This window comes from Rissa tridactyla, chromosome 16 (genome assembly GCF_028500815.1).
Source record: "Rissa tridactyla isolate bRisTri1 chromosome 16, bRisTri1.patW.cur.20221130, whole genome shotgun sequence".
Lineage (NCBI taxonomy): Eukaryota > Metazoa > Chordata > Aves > Charadriiformes > Laridae > Rissa > Rissa tridactyla.
In genome coordinates, this window is record NC_071481.1 from 7,487,853 (window position 1) to 7,509,582 (window position 21,730).

Genomic DNA, 21,730 nt, shown 5'->3' on the forward strand with positions numbered 1-21,730 from the left:
TTTGGCTATCCTGATCTCAGCTTCTGGGTCCCACCATCTCTGTTCTCCGTAAGTGTATCATGTGACTGCTTATGCACAGTACAAAATAGGCAAACCTGGGATGAAATACCTGTATTTTCTCTTAGTTTTCCCTCAGACCAAAGCCGTAAATTCCTTTGTAAAGGCCAAGGACAAAGCCAAATGGAATTAGCAATACTCCTTCCACTGAACCCCAGTATGGAGTTTTATCCAGAACAAAGGATCACCTATGTGATACTCGCTTTATACTGATGTGCTCACTGTTGCAAAGCTGAACAGAAGAACTACAGTCATGAGACACATTGACACAGCAGAAAGAACCAAGAGACAGAAGAGAAAACTGTGGAGTTTCCATTGACTTGAGGAAAAACCTGGTCTTCCCAACTAAAGGAAAACCACCTATGTATTACAAGAGCCTTAGCAGGATGTCATGAATCAGAAAGGGAAAGGACAATGGGATGACGTAGGGCAAGAGAAGAGGAGCAGCGCAGGTGAACGGGTGCTCACCTTGGGAAATGGTGGTTGTTGGGTAGGTGGAGTCCGGAAGCTGGTACGGGGGGAGAGTCGGCATTCCTGTCGGCGGGAAGCCCCCCGGCAGCAGATGATTGAATGCTGCAAGTTGGTTTGCTCCCGCCTGTTTGCGCCATCTCGCTCTTCGGTTGCTGAACCACACCTGATGGGGAGAGGAAAGACTGCGTGTGACTCTGAGCTGCTGTCCCATCTCACCTGGGTTGCTGATGGAAACACATCCTGAATTACAGCACTGGCCAAAAATAGGTTCAAGTCGCTGCCTGACACAGACTTTGTGAGTATTTGTCTCCGTTCCTCAGTTTCCTTTCTCCCAGATGACAATACTACTACCGCCCTGTCTCCTGGGTGAAGATACGTGCATTTAAAATTCTTAAAAAGACTACCGCAAGCGTGGGAGGGTGCTATCAGCAGTAGGGTGAGATGAAGAGGAATAATTCAGCTTGTGTATTCCGAGAGAGTCCATACCAAATAGATGCATTGCTACCACCTGGCCATTCTGCCTTGTTATCTGACAACTATGTGAATTATGCTGAAGGATTAAGTACCATAATAGCAACACGGCTGCACTGTTAGGAGGGATAAATAGACAGATTAGCATCATGGTTTCTATGTTAGACAAGCTAAATAGATAGAACCAGACCGGAGGGAATACAGGGTTTTCTTAGCTTCTCTGTACTGCAGCAAATCACTGTTGTCTGTATGCTAAGACATGCTCTCCTTGCAAGAGGCACTGCAGCGTGCACTAGAATTGTACTGCAGCCAATTTAAATGTCTGTGCATTAAAATAAACCCAGTAGTAATGCATGTGCAAAGCTGGGCTCGTGTTTCCTACAGCGCTAGTTTACCTGTAAGACTCAAGGGGAGGTTTTCCTAAATGCATTTGTCTGCCCCGATGTGTTTTATCGTGGGCAATCTCCCTTCTGCATAGTGGAAAGGGCTTCTCAAGCTGTCTCTTGGGCTTGGTTTACTTCATTTAATCAGAGAGGCTCTCAGGCCCGATCCCTGTTTGGGGTTCAGAAGTATGCGGATAAGCTTTCAAGCCAGATGAGAATGCAGCTGCCGGACTTTGTGAGGCCTAAAGGGCTAGAAAACACGATTAAATTTCACAGCAACACGAAAAAATGGAGGAAAAATCAAGAGTGTAAAGCATTCCGGGGGAAAAAAAATCCTCCATCAGGCTTCCAAGCTGCTCAACGTCAGATCAGAAGCTGGGGTTACAAGGGTTTGAGGCGCTGCAGCCCAAACTGTCCACACATCTTGTGAACCAAAACAAAATTCTATGCCCCAAATATAGCAGAACCTTAGTCCGATGCACTCTGCACTTCAGACATGACCCAAATCTCAAAGTGGGCGTCTTTTCTCTGGCCTTTAAATTGAGTCCCCCGTAAATGGTCACTTGTTAGTGTGCCTTTTTCTTATTGGCACCTGTGGGTATTGTAATTCACTTGGCATGACAAGGCAGCGTGTTTTCATTGCGAGGTGCTTATTTCATGGAGCGTTGGCTCTCCGTCCACGTGCACTGCTGTGGTGATTGCTGCAAAAACAAGCATACACTGAGCTTCACACACACGTTTCCGTGAGGTTCTCTGGATCACAGTCTATTATTGCTCTTCCTACATGTTACTCATCTTCTACTGCACTGTGGAAACAGTTTGATTAAAACCTGCTAATGAGAGTTGTGTGTGAGCTGCTGCTGATGGCTAGGAAGGACCTAGTCCTGGGCAGTCCTTCACTTCTCGCTGTTTTACATCCACGTACAGCGAAAACAAAAAAAGGCCCGTTTCCTTTGGAAGAGCTGGTCTAAATTAAACTCCCTGAAATGTATACAGTGCTGATGTCAGGTCCTTGGCACCAAACGCATCTTTTTACAGACCTGTTCCTACTGCACTGCACTACTGGCTGAAGCAGCATAACCTCTTAGCACCTTCCAAAAGCGTGACAGAAATAGGTCAGCTTACATCCGATCTGCATTGATCAACAAAGTCCATGCAGGTCAGAATCTCTGTGTCCATTTTTGGCACCAAAAGTCGCTAGCAAAATCTAGGGCAGAGTTAAGGAGAGAGAAGTGAATGAACATTAAGGTTTGTAGCACTTTACAACTCTTTTATATAATCCAATTTGCGGCACAGTTTCTAGGAGCAGTGAGCAACACGAATGAATAAATAACCTTTTGTTTGCCCTGGTCATGCAAAGAGGATGGTCCTGTCCTCTTCTCATGCATGCACGTATGTGTAATTCATGCTTTGAATTAGGGATACAGAACTTGACTCCTCCTCTCATATCATTTGCTTCCACTTTGATGGTTAAGGACATAAAAACCGTCTGAATGTTTCTGTTAGCTGAACATAAGGAGATAAATAACCACCTCTCTTCAGAGAAAAAGGCCTAGTCCCAGGCTGGAAGAGCTTCTGCTCCAAAAAAAAAGATCTCAATGCTAAGGATAGCATATAAAATTCAAATACCTGAAGAGAAAACAACCAAACAGCCATGAATCCAGGAATCAAGAGGGAAAGAGAAACTGAACTCCAAGAAAGCAAAAGCCACTCCAGTGATTTCCAACATCTTCCCGACACTGCAAAGGGTGGGAAAGTTCCTTTTTTATAACCAAGAGCCAGATGCTGGCAAATCCACTCAGGATTAGAAGTTCAGAAGAAACATGTGAAGTGAGATGGTCTAGTAGGGGACACATTTCTCCAACAACGTCCCCACAAGCACTCAGCTCCCCCATGGTGGTTCGTCACTTGGCTTGGCTAACTTATGATCAAAACACAACTTTGAAAAGATTTGTGTTGTCATGTTACACCACGTGAGGCTATTGTTGTCCATGCACCAACAAGCACATTTGCATCCATTGTTCAGAATTAAAATTCACACATGCGTGTACGACGCCTCCCGTCTTGCTTCTCCACATCCAGCTAAGGGTGTGTAGTTCCTTTATTTTTTAAAGGAGATGAAAGGATGTTCTGGATCCTTTTACAAGCAGGTAGAGTTGATCAAAAATACCTGTGCACGGGCCATTCTTGGGGTGTCTTGCATACTTGGGTCTACAATGCACGTGAGCTTGTAAAAAAAGGAAAGGTAACTTTCAAGAGAGTGGACTATCACCAGAGAAAGAAAGTCAGTTGTTAATTATGCTACGGGCTCCTTCTGTAACTTCAAGAAAGCTATTGCTTTTCTGATTTGAAGTCAGTGGAAATATTACTGCATTCAACAAATTTTGGTCCTTATACAACCCATGCATCAGATCGCCACCTCTAAATTGAGGATAAAACCCACATTTTCTTACATTTTAATTTATTTCAACAATCGGCCGTCTGAGAAAGAAGCTCTCTTTAACTGCCAGTAGGCACCATACCCAACGCAGCAAGATCTCTGTCTTGGCTGGAGCCTCATAGCAAAACAAATAATAAACGATAATAATAGTAAATACACATGCACCAAATGAGATTCACAACTACATGCTTAAACGTAGTGCTTCCTAACAGAGCCTGGCTGGAGAATCCAGCCACAAATACACTGAAATCTTCCACAAAGGAATTGATAGGATTTATCTTCCCATGCAGAGGAAGGGACATTTCATGGCCCAAACAGGTTGATTCTGCCCCTTATTTATAACCTGCAGAAAAAAAGAGGATACATTCCAGCTAATGACGTTAGCAATTCTTTCCCTTCCCCCGCCTTAAAGGTGGCTCAGGCCTTTATGCTTATAAATCATTTTATTGGTAGTTAAAATATAGAGGCTAGAGCATCTAACTGTAATGCGAGGCGCACTTCAAAGGGAACCTGCTTTCATTTCACAACAGTTAAGGTTTTATCAGCCACTAAAGATTCCCCCTGCCAGAGGATCCTATTACACCATGTTAAGCCTGGGGTGAAGGCTACGGCTGCTAAAACCAGACCGGTGGGAAGAAGATGAGGAAGAGGAGGAAGTTTTGAAGCTGCTGGTCTTGGTCTACCTATGGAGACGTTGTTCTAGAGGCTGCTGGGGCTGGACCACACGACTAGAGTTTTATGCTGGGACAAACGTAGCCAGCATTTGGGAAAAGGGCTGTGTGAAGAACCCAACAGCAGAAAAACCAGCACGTCAGAAACCTACTTTTTCTTAAAAAGACAAGTTCTTTGTGATCATTTGCCTGAGCACAGCAAAGAGATTCTGCGCTGTGTAAATGCGCTGCTTTCCAAGGGTATGGAAGTATAATATAGGCCACTGAAGACAACACTTTGTACCTGCTAAAGACATCTGGGGCTTTTGTCCTGTGAATTATCTTCCAAAGAATGTATTAATTAGACAAGAGATGTGTTACAGAAACTGCTCAGCTGAGGGGAAGCAGATAGATACAGGAATGCCCTCATGGAAAGTAACTTAAGATAGGTTCTTCGTGTTCTAGTCATGCCCAGAGCCCAGGTAAGACCAGAGTCCACATGCAGCTTGCTCAGTAAGCGAGTATGCTGCTACAAGGATCCTGACTGCTAGATGTTCATCGCAGAATCACTCAATCTGTTACCTTCACCACCCTCTTCACAGATGGGAGAGGGAGGCACGGCGCGACTAAGAAACCCCTCCAATTCATCACTGTCTGCCTTGCAGAACCAGCTGATTTGAGAAGAGCCCATCCTCCCGGCCAGACTGGGTTTGGGGCAAAGGTTAGCACTGGTTCTTATTTAACCTGAACGCCTGCACCCAACCCTGCCAACGGCCGGCCTGAGATGTCCCAGCCACTTGTTCTCAACGAGCAGAGAAGGGCTGCAGAGACAGCTGCCTGCCAGGATGGGGCTGGACTGAATTATCCCCGCAGCCGCTGAGATATGGGTCAGCTCCCACAATTTGTCAGACAAGGAGAGGAAAGGAAGGTCAAAAAGAGCCTCCTGTGGGAAAGAAAGCCTGTTGTGTTCCTGCTCAGCCTAATCAGGACTTGATGTTGGAGAAAGATAGATGGGATAAATGAGCTCGTAAATGGAAACAGGGCTGGAAAAGCCAAGTTGTGCCTTTGCTTTCCAGCAGAATGGAAGAGATGCAACATGTGTTTGCTTTCACAGGCCCAAGAGGTTGCAGAAACCAGGTGGAATAGAATCATATGGACATTTACGGCCCAAGCACACCAAAAAAATTCCACCAAAGTCAGATTAGGTTCCTCCCCAGGTTGCATAGAGGCGACTCTGCCAGATCAGGCCCTCTCCAGGTTCTCCTTTGAACCAGGGCAGATCCCTGCAGTGCCTTGTCCACACTAGTCATAAATGCTGCAAATCCTGGGAAGCCCAGGAGCCTGATGCAGAAGGCTTTTAGCGGGGAACTCCTGCAGCAACAGCGATGAGAGAGCGGGGTAGTTACTGCTCCATCCGAATGCCTTGTTTCAGATGGTGCCGAGATTGGAAAGGGCTGAGATGTTACAGGGAGTTGGGATCCTGTAAGTCCTCACAGCAGTTTAATGATGATTGCGCTTCCCCTGCCAGGTGCTGAGGAGGGTGAAAAACAGACATCAGAGACATACGAGCATCACTGAGGCTACTGAGATAATTCTTTACAGAACAAGAAAAAAAGCCCGTGTCAGTGCACCGATTTTAGGCACGTAGATTTTTATCTGTGCGTTTAGGGATACAGCCGTATCTAGTGACACTTTGGTTCAGTGCCTAAAACGTTGAGCCTCTGTCACTTGTGGGTGATATGGTTAAGATAAATATTAAACAAGGTTAGTGGAGCAGAACAAATGACTCTTCACAAATGAGATTATCCAATGAATTTAGCCTATATTTCTCCTGGCATACCCCAGTTCCTGAAGGTGTTAGCTATTTATAACAATCTATTGAAGAATTTTAACAGACAGTTCGTGGCATGTGGACTTTTTTGCAAAACAGTTATTTTAAAAACAAACAAACAAACCATTGTTAGCAGGGAAATATTTGATTGTGACATGGATTACTGTCAATACAGTAATATTCTTTCTAATCGTTGAGTGGCTGTCTAAGAATTAATCATGTCTCAAACATTTCCTCAACCAAACGGCCATCTCTACCTTTAAATGATCATCACAGTATGAACATTTTATAACTGCTAACGGATTTCATACTGCAGATGGGGAAGCAGGAGGCAGGAGAAATGGGGCAGGTCTGTCCACTTTCACGCTGAGACATCCTAAGCTCAGGTTTGAACTCACGGCTTCACAGCTCCAAATCCAACCCTGCCCAGTGATGCAGCTTTACCCCTTACTGTAATAAAAGTTAATAATATTTACAAATAATAAAAAAAAAAAATCATTGAATGCAATAGCTATTGGATACTGAATGATTGTTTGCAAATGTTGTGTTTTCCAGCTCTACATTTTACAGACTATGCTTCTCAGTAATTATTTCAGTTGTCAAGGAAATTCTGTTAAAATAAAATAAAATTTAAAATAAAACCTCTGCTTTACTTATCTGTTTATCTCTTTATAAGCCCTATGTCTGAGGATCAATGGGACTTGTGGAAGCTGAAAGACATTAGGATGAGTTCAGTAGTGTATTCTATGAAGTGCTTTCTCTCCACTTGAACACTTGCTTCTTAGAAGCCAAGTCTTAACGGTTTTAGAGTTGCATTTAAACATTTTGGAACAGGCTTTGATGTTCACACCTCACTGAAGTGAATAAGATGTTGGGGAGCAGATTTCCTGCTGCTATTGTTTGGCCAGAGATAGGCTGGGCTTTAACAGCAAAACCAGCAGCACATCAATTCCCACTATCAAATTTATTTTCGCAAAAGAAAAATCTATGAGCTTTTAAAAACAGCTTAAGTGCTACAAGAAGTGCCTCAAAGATTAAAACATCCTGGTGAACCCTCCTCCTGATTATTATAAACATTTTTTACTGTTGACCAAACAGAATCTATTTAATTGTTGTCCCAGTAAAGAGAAAGCCTCCTCAGCTGGGGAGATGAGTACAGGCAAGAGCCATGCATGCTGGCTGCACGAAGCCACGGAGTCCTTGCTCGCTTTACAGGCACACACCGGCTGGTGGCTCTGCCAGAATCAGAGGTTCAGCATAGGGCATAGCAGCAAAGCGTACGAGGGACATTTTGGTCCGCACTCTCGTTGGACTGGAAATTTTGTAATAAAGGTTCTTCTCATAAAACCTCTGGGAGGCCCTATTTGTTTTTAATACAATGGGACAGACACTCTGCTGCTATAAATCAGTGCAACTTCACTGACTTCCATTTAGACCAGCTGAGTGCGCAGTGTTATACACAAGCGCTTCATCCAAGGAACTGGGATCTCGTTCATTGCTTTGGCCTCTGGACCCTCTTTCCTTTGTAAGAAAATCAAATCATTACCACATTGTTTAGGGGATCCCTTTTTCAGCTTGCAACCATGAGGCTGGCAGTTCTGCTCCTTGGTCCAAAGCGGACCAAGGAAAGCAGAATAGGACAAACAATCAAAAAGTCAGTTCCAGGTTTTGCATCTCAACACAAAACCCAACAGTTTTATCTAAAAGTCACATTTTACTGAACTGAAGGGATTCCTCCATCTGCAGAAGCCAGCAAGTTCAAAGCAGCGCTTTCTGACATAAATTTCTCTATTTGTTTCATACAGATTTCCTGCCCCACATGTACAAAACAAGCTGGTCTTGTCAAATTATGCTGGAAGTCCTGAAGTTTATATTCATTCCTGTTGATTCCAACCAATGCTTTGCCAGAAGGACTACAGGATTAGGCTTATCATTCTCATCTTCAGTAAAGTATAATACACTTAACGAAATAGTGCTGACTCTCTCCAGCAAGATGCCCTTAGGCTTACATAGCTGGGACTGTGTCCCCTGTCAGTGGGACATTTCTATTTCTAAGGGAGATGGTAACTGTAATTCTACTAGAAATGCCAAAAGTGCTGATGCTTTTCTAAGCAAACCCTTAGATACGGACCTAGGATGTGCTTGCAATTTTAAGAGATCGTCTCTGGCTTTTCCAGAGTTCAGGTGGAAAAAGACTCACCACTGTCATTTGGATACCTGGAAATTTATTTTGCAGTTTGTTTTTGTTTATATTTTATGTGACTAGTAAACAGATTGAGGGCTTATTTGGAGCATATTTGCTGGGGCAAGTACGCTATGGGTTACTCTTTCCTTTAATCCAATTGCATTTCTCTTTCTAGTTCAGGGTGGAGAGATGTGAAAGAACAGCAGCAATGCCGTGAGACATCGAGCACCAATTCACTAAGCAAACAGAAAGTAATGTTAGAAAACTGCAGCCGCCCTTTCTCTCTCATTAGCAACATCCTTCTGAGCGAGATCTCGATGAGACATGAGGGGGAAGCATCTGGACCCTCCTCACCATCTCGGCTGCATTCAGCCCTTGCTGGCTTTACCTTGCAGAGCCCCTTCTTTAAAGCTGGCTGGAAGCGTGCTACCCTCTCCCCGACCTCTCCCGGGAGCTGGATGCTGCTTGGCACCGCACCGCTGCTCTCTCGACGTGCCTGGGCACACGCACCGCCGGTGCCACCGCGGTTCTCACGGACCAGCTGCCGCGGTGCCAGGGGCTGTTCTTGCCATGGGCCGTCTATCTGGACGCTCCGGTGTGCGAGAGCACGGCTGGCCCCGTGCCGTGCAAAACGAGTGTGCCAAGCCAGCCTGTGCCAACGAGAGCCCCAACTGCCGGCTCCTCTGCACAGGCTCTCAGTGCCCCGGCTTCTGCCAAAAACACAGGGCAGCTGTTGTGTCATAACCTCATCGCAGCTCTCTTCACAAGAAATGTAAACTAGTCGGACCCTCAGGAAGAAAGAAAACATTCTCAGCTGACCCTTAAGGGAGGGGGATTGCCTCAGAAGAGCCAGTTTGGACGCATCTCAAAGAGTTTGGGAAGCAAAACACCAGGCAAAGAGCATTAGCCTCCAGCAGCTTTGCACGACTCGAGTTAATGCTCGGAGCTGGGGCAGACCTGCTTACCACCATACCATTGCTCCATATAATACCTTCAACTTCAAACAGCACCATCTCAAGGAACAGGACAGACCTTTGACCACAGTGACAGCTGCTGAAAGAGCACTGGGGTCCTCACCAGCCCACAACAGAGATATTTGAGAAGTTCCTGAGAAATCCATGTATTTTCTGGAAACTGGACTGCAGAGTACTGCGGGTAAATGATGGTTTTTCAGCTTCTCTGCACTGAGAACAGAATTGCTTTGTTGTGAAAAATTTCAAGCAAAATTGAATGCCGTTTCTTTTCTGGTGCTCCATTTGGCATGTCTGAGCCGCTGCAGCACGATCTAGAATATGGCTGTTTGTTTACTACAGTTTGAAACTGTGTCATAAAATACATATTATGTGAGTAGCCTAGAAATGCACCAAGATTTCAGAGACAGAATTGCTCTGAGCCTTTTTATTAAATGAAACATCCATTTTCTCCCAGGCAGAAATCACAATGGTATCCATCATAAAAATGATCAATAAAGCACTGGGTTGCGACTCCTGCTGTCTAGTTTAATTTTGTTATTGAAATAACGGTTTCTCAGTGCATGGAATTTCCTGGGGATTAATAACAGACATCAGCATCACAACGCACCCACCCCTTTGCGCTTCTTATTTATTTCCAGAACGCACCCACTGCCCAAACCATAGGAACTGGGATTAACGTACTGGCTAGCGGTATGCATGCTTATACCCAGCTGCCTGTGGTATGACCATCTGAATCACCCGCAGGTGACGATGAGAAGCAAAACCTGCCATCTATTTTTTGGGAACAATTTTGGTAGGTTTCTGGGAAAGGTTTTTGAGATAATACTTCGGAGCCTGCCACATCTGACTCATTATAGCACCAGGAAAAATGGAGATGGGCTGCTTGTGCGGGAGCCCATGCACCAAGGTCTATTTGTGAAAAACATTTTCAGGGCAGAAATTTCTAAGTGACTTGGGATTGTAGTGCAGACCTGAGGACAATTTGGGCATATGCACTGCTTTGTTTTACCTTATATTCCTTTCTGTTGGTATTGTTCAAGTGAAAAATGGAAATAAGCACTGAGGTTTGTTGGTAACTAGTCTTAAAAACACAACACATTTGGGCAAACACCCACAAATAGGATCGTCTAGGAGAAGGGTTAGTTTCAACTCCCTAGACCCATGACTGATGTACTCGGTGCTTCTTAGCATTGCTTTGAGAAGTCACTTCTACCCCTAGACAAGAATTTCCTGACAAAACTATATTCCTATTGAAAACCAGTGTACTGGCAAAGCTAAACTGTTTATGAGAAAAGGGTTGTTTTGAAAAATGTCCCTTCTCCAGAAACGCCAGGGAGAAAACTTTCAAAATTATGACAGAATCCCGTTTAGGGGGGTTTTCCATATAAAAACTTTGACATCATCAGTTAGATAACTGCAAAAAACTGGTGTAGAAACCCAAAATACATTCAAGATCAAAATCAAAGCTTCCATTAAATTAGCTAAGTGAATTGCTTAGCTGTTAGACTTAATTTTTAAATCCGTGAACACTTGGCATTCAACAGCTTGTTTTCTGGAAGGGTGGAAATAGGAGCTTGCAGATGGGCAAGAATTTGTTCGGTACTGGACAATTAGTGTGGACACATGAGTCAAGACATTGCCTTCCACAAAAACAAGTCAGTGGGAATTTCCACTGGTGGTCTCGCTAGGCATGGGTTTGGCACTGTAATCCTCATCCTTCTGGAAATCCATGTCAGTCGTGTCCCTGGCTATGCTCAATTTGGGATTAACCTTTTAATGGCTCGTACCTTTGGGCGTGTTGAATGTCTGAATGCTGGAATCCTGTCTCTCAACCACACAGACACTGCAGTGACCTTGCAAAAATATTGCTCACCCTCCCATGATCTTCCTAGCAGATGAGAAACCGGATCTTGGAACTGCTCCCCACCACCACCCCCTCTTGTTGTTCAGCTTGTGAATTTTATTAGCTGTCAACGTGTCAAACTTCCACTTAGCTGGACAGCTGCATGACCAGCCAGACTCCGAGGCCTGCCAATAAAGTTTAACAGAGCTATCAGCTTTTCATGTGGAAGAGATTATGGTATGCAAATACTCAGGTATCAGAGAGAATGAATGAGACTTAGGTAAGTTCGCCTTTCACATGATAAAGTAAAGAGGTGAGGAGAAAGAAGCAAAAAGATGGACAGGCCCACTTGGTTTTTGCTTGTATGGCGACTAGCGAAATGGGATTCTAGTGCAGGGATGTTGGGTATATACGACAGAGGAAGAAAGCCCAATGGCAACACCTGAGCAGTGATTCAGAGACTTGGGTGTGATCCAGCTGCGCAGCAGACAAGTGGCACTGAGATCCACGTGATGGATGAACGAATGACCAGACACTGAGGAGCAGTGAACGCTGCTCTTGAGTTTCTTTTGTGACTATGGGTCACAAAACACTTTTCGTGTGTCTGCCTCCCGTTTTACATGTTAGCATGGTAAGCTTTTGGGGACTAGATAGATGGGTAGATGCTGGCATAGCCCTTAACACCCAGAAACCCTGATCTCAGTTGGCCCTGCTGTTATAACAGCCATCTATAATCCAAAGCACGTCTCTTGGCCTTAAAACTCTGTTGAGACAGGAGTAAGACTATAAGGTTGGTAGAAGATTCCCTGCTGGATGGGTGTGGGGGTGTGTGTGTGTGGCTTTTTTTTTTTTTTTTCCACAAGAACTTGATTGACTAATGTTTGTAGGTCCCGAGAGCCAGTAAAAGATCTGCTCTGATATCCAGAAAATTTTACAAGGGGCGGCAGGCTTAAAAGTGGTGGGAAGAAGCTGACTCTGCCAGGATGTCGGAATGAGAAAGCCATCAGGAATGTGCCTCGGAGAACAGCTGCTACTAGAGCCCTGGCAGGAACCTCCATGCAAGCTGCCTGGGAGCAAGTAGGAGGATTCGGAGATCACAGCTTGAGACGAGGGAAAGGTTCTCTTTATTTATTTATTTAGCTTTCCCTTTCTGTTTTCGCCTCCCTCCTTTCTCCCAAGCCTTGTCACAGTGAGGTCAGAGTGCCTTGGAAAAGAGAGAACCTGCCTCTGTTTTTTGTGCTCCCAAGCACTGCAGGGCTTTTCCCTTCCTCCCCAGCATGCCCACATCACGGCTCATGCAATGCAGGTTTCTCTCACCCCATAAAAAGGTGTCACCTATACTCTGTTCTCCCCTGAAACTCCTTTTTTTCCCCATGTGTTTGCCACAGAAACATCTCTTTTTATTTCTTCCTTAACATCTTACGTCCATCTACAACAAGCAAGATCAATTAGAAACAGAATATGCAAAACAAAAATGAGGGAATTTACACTTTCCACCTTTTGGTAGCTAAATTAGCCACTTTCCCAGGCTCCATCTATCTATGAACCTACATGGCTAACAAATTAACACTATTGCTGTTGAACACTCTGGCACAGTCTTTTGGCTAAGATTAAAGACAGAATGAGTTTAAATTTTGCTAGATTTCCTTTTTGCAGTCTCCATAGCCAAGCTGGAGGGAGGTGAGAGGGCATCTGCATCAGTGCTGCAACTGGCTTAGCACTTCTTTGGGAAAGAAGTCCTTAACCAGTGGATGTCCCAGGTGTGGGGGGAAATGTCCATTCCCAGACAGCTGGGGGAAAACAGCAAAAACTTTTGGTGGTTTTGGCTTCTGAGGGAGCCCATCAAGCTCATTATACTGAGAAGGACCGAACAAAAGCAGCCTGTTTTGTTTTGGAGGAGCTGGTTAATTAACTGTTTCCCCGTCACAAGCCTGGAGTACTCTTTCCCTCCTCTCTCAGTGCCCGCAATTCAACTCTTCGGCTGCATGCACAGAGACCCCTGTGCTTAGCCTGAAACCTAATCGCACTGGCCACACGGAGGACGGACTGATGGGGTCTCCATTTCACTTCTTTAACCCAGCACAATCCCCAATCCCTCCCCCTTTCCTTCCCGTTCCCCAAGGGACTCTATTATACCCCCCGATCTGTTCACACTCCTTATCCCTCTGCGTGTTTGCACACACTGCTGACCCAGCCTTTATCTGGAAGACATAAGGGTCTCTGTGTGGAGTTCCCACAAGGGCTATTAATCGTGTAGATGTCAGAGTCCCCAAGCTCCAAACCCTCCCTTCCTGCTCCTCCCCTCTTCTTCCCTCCCCCCGCCCTTTTTGTGCTCTCTGGAGATTGGGGGAAAAAAAGTTTTATGAAAATTCACACACAGAACTTGCAAACTTTGCAAAATATGATCTGCTCCCCTGGGCAAGGTTGGTAAATGGTGTGATTTCTCCTAAAACACCAAATACAAACATACACACACTCTGCTTCCTCCTAGGCAAACGGAGGAATTTTCTCCAACAGAAAACAGAGAGCTAAACGCCTTGCCAAGTTAGGGAAAGTTTGGCTCCTGGTCCCAACCTGGATGGAAACCCTCCAGCTGGTACCTCTGCAACGGGCCAAATCCAAATGGCACATCTGCAAATCCATGGGAACGTGGGAATCTGCAGAACTGGATTTAAGACTCAGATCCTTGTGGATGCGGCTCCAGAGAAGAACTGCATTCACGTTACCACCTTTCAACACCCTCATCCCCTGCACTACCGTCTCCTTCCCCAAGATAAACAAGAAGCTGGGCCACCCAGCTGACTTGCCATGCACTGGCTCTGGTTCTTACCTGAACTCGGGCCTCAGTGAGCTTGGTTCTCTGAGCTAGCTCCTCTCGTGTGTAGATGTCTGGGTAGTGGGTTCTCTCAAAGGCCTTCTCCAGCTCCTCCAGCTGCTCAGCGGTGAAAGTGGTTCGACTGCGGCGTTGCTTGCGTTTCAAAGGCAGGTCGGGTTCGGATTCAACGTCAGAGCCTTCGTCCAGCCTGTTACCTGGCGGGGGGGAAAGAAATGGGAGGTGAGGCTTGCGCAGTTAAAAAGCCATAGGGAGAAAGGCTGCTGGAAGAGTTAAGCAGCCCAGCAAAGTAATCTCAGTTATGCAGTGATGGTGTCCATCAAAACAAATACTCCGTCCACGTACAATACATCTACCAGTTTTACGTTACTTTTGTAATTTCCTACTATTATTTTTTCCCACACATTGTAAATAGACAACCTCTGAAAATCAGAACTCTTTGCAGGAAAGGGATGGTTCAAAGTCCACCATTCAAATTGGTATAGTGAAAGAACTTCCAGTTCTTGACTTCTTTCAAAAAATTACCATTTTTTATTAGAAATGACTGTGTTTCACAGTTGCACATTTGACACTGAAAAGATGTAGAAGCTGAAATGAACACATGAAAAATTCAATACATGATGCTTTGATTTGTGCAGCCTAATTTCCTCTTGTGCTTTGTCAGGTATAAGTGTTTGATATTTCATTTTTTTTTTAGACCACCTTAGGAAGGAAAAAATAAATACTAGGAATTTTTACAGCTGGGAAAAACCTTTCCAGCTCCGCTTCACCTCTGTGTTGGGCTGCCCACAGGATACAGTTCCTCTTCTCTTAACTTCCCAAGTTTCAGCAGGAGCTTTGCACAGGGCCAGATTCCTATAGCATCAAGATGCCATGAAAGTCCTTTACCAATGTCTAATTGGTCACTTCCGCCACCATCACGTGCCCTGGACCTCTGCCTTTCCCTTCTCCCTGCCTTGAGCCAGATGCCACATCTATTGCCTCCTGAGGCCCTTATCAAACATGAATAAGTACAGCTGGAATAAGTAAGCCCAGTTTTGCTCTTTTTTTTTGTCTGGAGATAAAGCAGAAGGCACTACATTGATGTTCACCTAGTCTACAGTCAGACCCAGTGGCTTTTAGAGTGGACACACCAAGAACAGCATTAGCTGTGACTCCAGCGTTTGCCAGAGGCCTCTCGTGGAGTAAAGCTTGGGTTTCAAAGATGTGCGATGTGCAGGTTATCGGTTCCCTGCAGTGCAGATGTTGATGTATGGAGGACCTCAGCCAGGCCAAAACTTTATGTCTGCCTTTGGGACAGTGAAAAATGTGCCACTATTTCATGGCAGCAGAGAAGGAAGAATATGATATATGAAGCCTTTCAGCTCGGTGAGAGATCTGGCCTCTGTCACCTTTTCCTTCTCCATTATGAAAATAGGAGACTCATTAAATGTGCACTTATTTTTTCCCTGCCAAGCTTCACTGCTACCTTTCGGAATAACTGCACAGACTGAGACACACAATCTGCATAAACACTGTGCTCACAGAGAAATGTTTTTTCCTTTGAGTAAACCTCTGCTAATTTAGGATTAAAGCAGGACTTATATATGCTCATCTTGACGATAAAGTTCCCTAAAGTTACCAACAGTGTTTTTCATTCCTCTCTTTTTGTTCAGCTCCTATACTATCATCATCCAAAAATCTGCCTTTTTCTTTTCAGACCTGGGAACGGCAGCTGTGATTTCCCCAACAGCTGCTCAAGAGTGGCGGCAGTTTGAGGAGTATGAGGCAAATATCCCATCGGAGCTCACTTGTTTATACTGAGATCACCACAAAATGCCATCGCATTCAGCTTGCTGCAATACAAAAATGCTTTTATGTCTTGGGGCTTCACAGGGAGGTTGCGGTGTCGGAACTCGGCTAACTACAGTTGCGCTGGAGTCAGAGAAACTCTGCTGCAGAGGAGTGGATGGCTGGTTTTGGGGACAAACATCACCTTAAGAAGTTTTCCCTTCTTCTAGCTCGGGCTTACCAATACACAGGGTCTTTACAAAGGTTCATCTTTTTAAATCAAGAACACTTCATTTGTCACTGAAGTCAGTGTGAAATTCACTGCTGACTTCAGAGGAGCAGCATCTATCCCACATTTTAAAGAGAGTTTCACTGTACATAGCAGAAATTTGTTACTAAACTAGCTTTTTGGTTATGTCCGTTTTCAGGGAAGGTCTAGAGCCACAAGTGGTGTAAAAGGAACATCTGTACTTGAAAATAACAGCCCTCCACATCTGGGTCCCAGATGATCTGAGGCAGGTAGAAGCACATCTGGACCTTGGAGTACCATGCTGTGCAAAAGCCCATCTGGAAACCTATACCATATAGTAAATTTCTTTAAGTTAATCACCTAAGTCACCAACTATTATTGGTTTAATTAGTTAGTATCTTTTCTGGAAATACTTGATATAAAAAAAAAAAAAAAAAAGGATAAAGGTGTGTTTTGGTCCAGGACGTGGGAGGGACAGTGTGAGGAAGGGGAAGGAAAATACACTAAGTTAAATGTCATTTAACTCTGCAGCTGAGCACTTTATAGTAAATATGCATTCCTGTATAGTTAGTATGCATGCTTAGTAGCAACTTTCAGCCTGTGAGCTCTTTAGCACAGGAATTATCATTTCTGGCTTCTTTCACGCCTGGTGCAACAAAGCCCCAACCTGCTTGGCAAGAACTATGGTGACAGCAATGTCAAAATGACTTTTTAAGATCTAACTCTTCTCTTGGCCACTTGATAGCAATGCTCTAACATCTCCCTACAGCTTGTCCACTTACTTAGTCCAACTGCTTACACAGTATACAACAAACCTGGGATCCAGTATCACCCCAAGTGGGGAAAAAAGGTCTAGAAAAGAGTCCGTAACCTGTTTCATCTCCCACACTTCACCTTGCTCACTTTTTTTGCTGCAAAAGCCTGGAAGGGAAAACAGCCAAACTTTCTTCAATAGCTTTATGCTCCTAATTAAGAATCCCTGATTTGGCCACAAAGTTTTGGGAAAGGACAACTGATTGTCATGAGTTACAATCTGTTCTACTCACAGCAACACCAGCAACTGTGCTGGACATGATCCTGGCTACAGTGTTGAAAGGGTGTAGAGCCAAACTTTGCAATATAAACTGACGTAACCCTTTATATTCGCAAGTCTCCAAACAGCTCCCGACTGGCATTATCTCCATTTTACAACCGTGGCAGGGATGGCGGAAGTCACCCACCTACGGTCACCCTGTGAGTCAGGAGCAAAGCTGGGAAAAGAAGCCACAGCTCCTCGTGCCAAGTCCAAGGCTCCAACAACCCGACTACAAAGATGAAACCAAGAGAGCAAGAAAAATCCCAGGGTATGTCTGGAACCAGCTGGTCTTAGTACGATGCAGCTGCTGCTGTCAGGCACAGATTCATTAAATAATGTAGAAAGTCTTTCAGCTGAGACAGACTGCAGTACGAGCCTATTATCTAATGCATGCCCTGTTATCAGGGGTCAGTCTCCCTTTACCTGCCTAAGATGCAACTCTGGGATCTAACAGGTCTTTTCCATTCCTAAACAGCTGAAACCTGCTGGTCAAATGGTTTCATTGCCATAATCTCCACAAAGTTCCTGGGCAATGAGAAATTTTACAAAACTGCAAGAGTAACTGAAGGAGACTCCTTCCCTGGGCAAGTCCAGGGGGATTCATTCAAAACCTGAATGCTTCATTTTTTTGTGACACATCCCTGGGTGAAAAATGGATGCATAGCACTGCCAGCAGCGTAAGCAGGGGGTGAATCCCAGTTTGCAGCCTGCAGCACAACGGGGCTTTTGCCGTAGAAATAATCATTAGCATGCACTGGTAGCATTTTACACTTACTCAGCACGGACAGCAATGAACACCCTGTAAATACGAAGGTGGAGAAATATCTAGCAGCGGCTTCTTGTGTGGCTTACCAATCACTAGTTGTGATGAAGGATGGGAAACAGCTAGCTGTCCAACATGCAGCTCCCCTAGTATATCATACTGGCTAAAGATTGACAGAAAAGAACAGAATGGAGAGGTGAATGGAGGGGAAAATCTCATGGGAGGACAAGTCAGAAAAAAGGAAAAACTAAGAGAAAAGTGTGTATATCACAGGACACACACACTGATCCCACTATATTTTTTTTACAGCAATTCCATCTTTATTATTTAGCATAATTGCTCTGTAGCTCGGAAAGAAAAACCCCAAACTGCTCAAATCTCTTTGCTTTGCAATACTCTTAGAAATAGAGAGACATAGGCTTCATTACGGGAATGAAAGCAAGTTTGCCATTGTGAAAACTCAGAAGCTCTTCCCTCTGCTCAGGGAGGGCTATTCAAATGTATAGAGACCTTCTCGGAGCAGAGATACAACATGGCTCGGGCAAGGCAGGAGAGAAGACCACATGAAGGGACTTGCTGCAGGTTTGCATGGATCAATGTCAAGTCCCACATCTTCAGGGAGGATGAGCCAAGGAAAAAATAAACCAAAATGATTCTTTCTCCCCATGGAAATGAGTGCAGCCAGAGCACGTGTGCAGGTGTGTGTACAGGATGGCATAGGAAAGGTGACAAATATATGCCTGGGCTTGTCCTGGGACCCATTCTAGCATGAGAAAATGTGTAAATTATGGCCAACAAACTCACATTCCTGAATAATGCTGACGATTCAGGTTGCGGTACAATTAACAAGAGCCAGGCAGAGCTTTCTGGAGGGGTTTGAAAGGACTAGAAGTGGACTGTACCTTGAGGAAAGGAACAAGAAAAACCTCTGTAATTATGGACTGGATGTGTCCTCCCATTCTCCATTCCCTTCACTCCTCTATTTCTCTTCCTCCCCCTTGTCTTTCTCCTCTCCACCTCCATTCACTGCTTCTGGACGCCTCTTAGCCCTGGAGTTAAATTAATCAACAGGATTAGGTGGAATCGGCCACAACAAGACCCTCCAGGCTCAGACTGAGCCCTTGATGCTCTACAAGGACCTGCTGCCTTGTCTTGAAGCACCTTGGTGCCGTCTGGAAGGATTGGCAGACAGGACCAGACATGAAAACGCATTCATTAAAGTGGGGATCGGATTTTGTTAGAGGGTAAAGGGGAGCTGCACATTCTCTCCTTCAGTATTTCTCATCTCATTTCCTTTCACTCTTTCTCTGTTGCTTCCAGCTGCACCATCCTAAAAATTAAATGTGTGTTGGAGGGGAGAGATGAAGAGGGGGAAGGGAATGGTTTTGTGAATGGCTTAGCTATAACTGCACCTTTTGTGTTGCAACTGGCTTTAGCAAATTCACCCAGATGCTGCTGGAGCAACGGTGACGCTCCACGAAACCAAATCTGGAGGTGCCTGGCTGGGAAGCTAATGCAGCCACAGGCGAACTTGGATTTAATGGCATGAGAGAAGTAAGAAAAATCTCACTTTGAAGGTACCAGCAAGAGCTGAACACCCCCACATTAAAGCCCCACAGCAGGTCACCCCATCTTCACAACACTCTCCATCCACCAAAGCTGTTGTGCTTGGTGGCCCCAACAGCTACCCCTGCGTAAACATATGCATGCACATTTTTCCAGTCCCGTAGGTACCTAAACTTCAGGTACATAAAATAACTTCAGGTTATTTTATGCGGGAGGACAATTAGTCTCTCAATAACCTTGAAAAGGGCAGGCTTCACCTGCCATGTGATGCTTTTGCTGCCTGACACTGCATTAATAAATGGAGCCACATTGCCATGAGACAGTGAGGAGGTACCAGTCTCACAGATGAAAATATCTCCCGATTGTGGGTACCTTGTCATGAGGACCTGAAATATTAAGATGTGTTATAGCTGAGATCCTTGCCGTGGACCTCAGCTACAGTACATCTATGGAGCAGGAAGGGTGGGACTGCACACCTCGCACTTTCTACTCCCCCAAAAGGATGTGGGATGAACAAGGATCACCAAGATGCAGCTGCTTATTCACAAAGCACGTCCCCTGTGCTGGACCCAGCTTCAGAAGCAAGAGCTGAAAGTCTACCTGACTTCTTAGCATCTGCCTTTCCCTCTGGCAGAAAGCAAACAAAACCCATCAAAATGCAAACAAGACTCTGAAAAGCCTGAGAGAAGGGCGACACAGTGGCAGCGTCACACACACAGAATTGTATTGCCTTGATTTTTCTTTCCAACATGAAAACCAGAACACCCTTTTCTCCCTCTTTGTGGAAAATGACGAAGTCCTGAGTTCACAATGAGAGAGAGGTGCGTATGTGTGCACAGAATAACCCCCGCTCACCTCCAAACTGGTTCAACAGCAGGTGGGACTGCAGAAGGGGACAGAGGTGTTTCAAATTCATCTCTCACCCCTCTTCCCCTGTCGAAGCACATTCCCAGACACAAAACCCAATAATGGACACAGCACATACAATAAAGCTTGGGTTTCCCCCTCCCTCCCCTTTCCAACCTGTAAACTCCCCATTCTCCAGCATTTGCTCGTGCCTGTGCAGCTGTATTACAGTTTAACATAGTTTAGAGGGCTGTGGTGTGGAGCAGCGGCAGAAAACGAATCACATAATAGTTGATATGCGTTTTAATCAAGTAATTCGGCCCAAGCAGAATGATAGTGCCTGTTGGTGGGGTGCCCTTGAATACCAAACAGACCGGGTAGCAGGCCTAGGAAAATGAAAAAGTCATTTACAGCTCAGCTGGGGACTGCAGTGTTCAGCAAAGCATTAGAGTGGGGGCCTTAGGAGATAAAGGTTTGGGGTTTTTTTCTTTTTTTTTTTCTTTTTTTTTTTTTTTCTTTTTTTTATTCAGGCATTGAACTGGCCAGCTGTAACCAAACCACAGACTGAGGTAATGTCCATTATGGGCTTTACAACCTGGAAATAATACTCACAGTGGAGCTGATGCTCTTGAACATCAGGCAGAGACAGTGTTTGTGACTGTCTGTCTGAGAGGAATATAGAAAAGGGGAGGGGGGGTCAAAGAGAGAGGTGTTTCGCAGCTGGATAATTCCCTCATCATGTCAAGATCTCTACGGAATGAGCGAGATCATATGTGGAAGGAGAAGCTGTAGGAAGGAGGGAGAAAGGAAAACCGGAGGTTTAATGGATGAAAAGGAAGCGTATAAGCAAAAGGTATCCAGGCGTGTACACCTCCTCACACATGAGTGATGAGACACGGCCAGTCAGCAGGACAACCATGGTGAGAACCACACAACCTGATCTGGCTTAGAACGAGGGATCCGATCATTTCTCAATGTCTGAATCCCAAAGATTCACCTGGGAGGAGCCCTCACATTCACATGCTGGGCTTGAAGACTCAAAGGTGGTGTGACGTGTTAAGTTTTACCTGGTTCTGGCTGTCCTACTTTCCTGAGTATTCACCCCAAACTTACTTTCCTCCCAGCTCTGCCAGAATTTGCCTCATAATTCATGGATTGGCTTTGGGATTTTAAGAAAATTCTTATACAGAAGTATCTCACCTGGCACTTGGCCATGAAATACATATACGCCTCTAATCAAAGGAATATAAATTTCTCTTTGGTTAGAGTCCCAGTTTGGGATGCACAGAGGTCCAAAATTCACCTCCATCTTCCACTATAAA

The 21,730-nt window shown here is 44.9% G+C and overlaps 1 protein-coding gene across 1 annotated transcript in view; it reads right to left on the reverse strand.

Annotated features, from left to right (window-relative positions):
- The window catches only part of PAX7 (paired box 7), a 102,818-nt gene that overhangs the window by 40,697 nt on the left and 40,391 nt on the right, over window positions 1–21,730 (reverse strand). Inside the window, 2 exon segments of the mRNA XM_054222665.1 lie at window positions 526–691; window positions 14,136–14,335. Coding sequence (XP_054078640.1) covers window positions 526–691; window positions 14,136–14,335 — 366 coding nt within the window.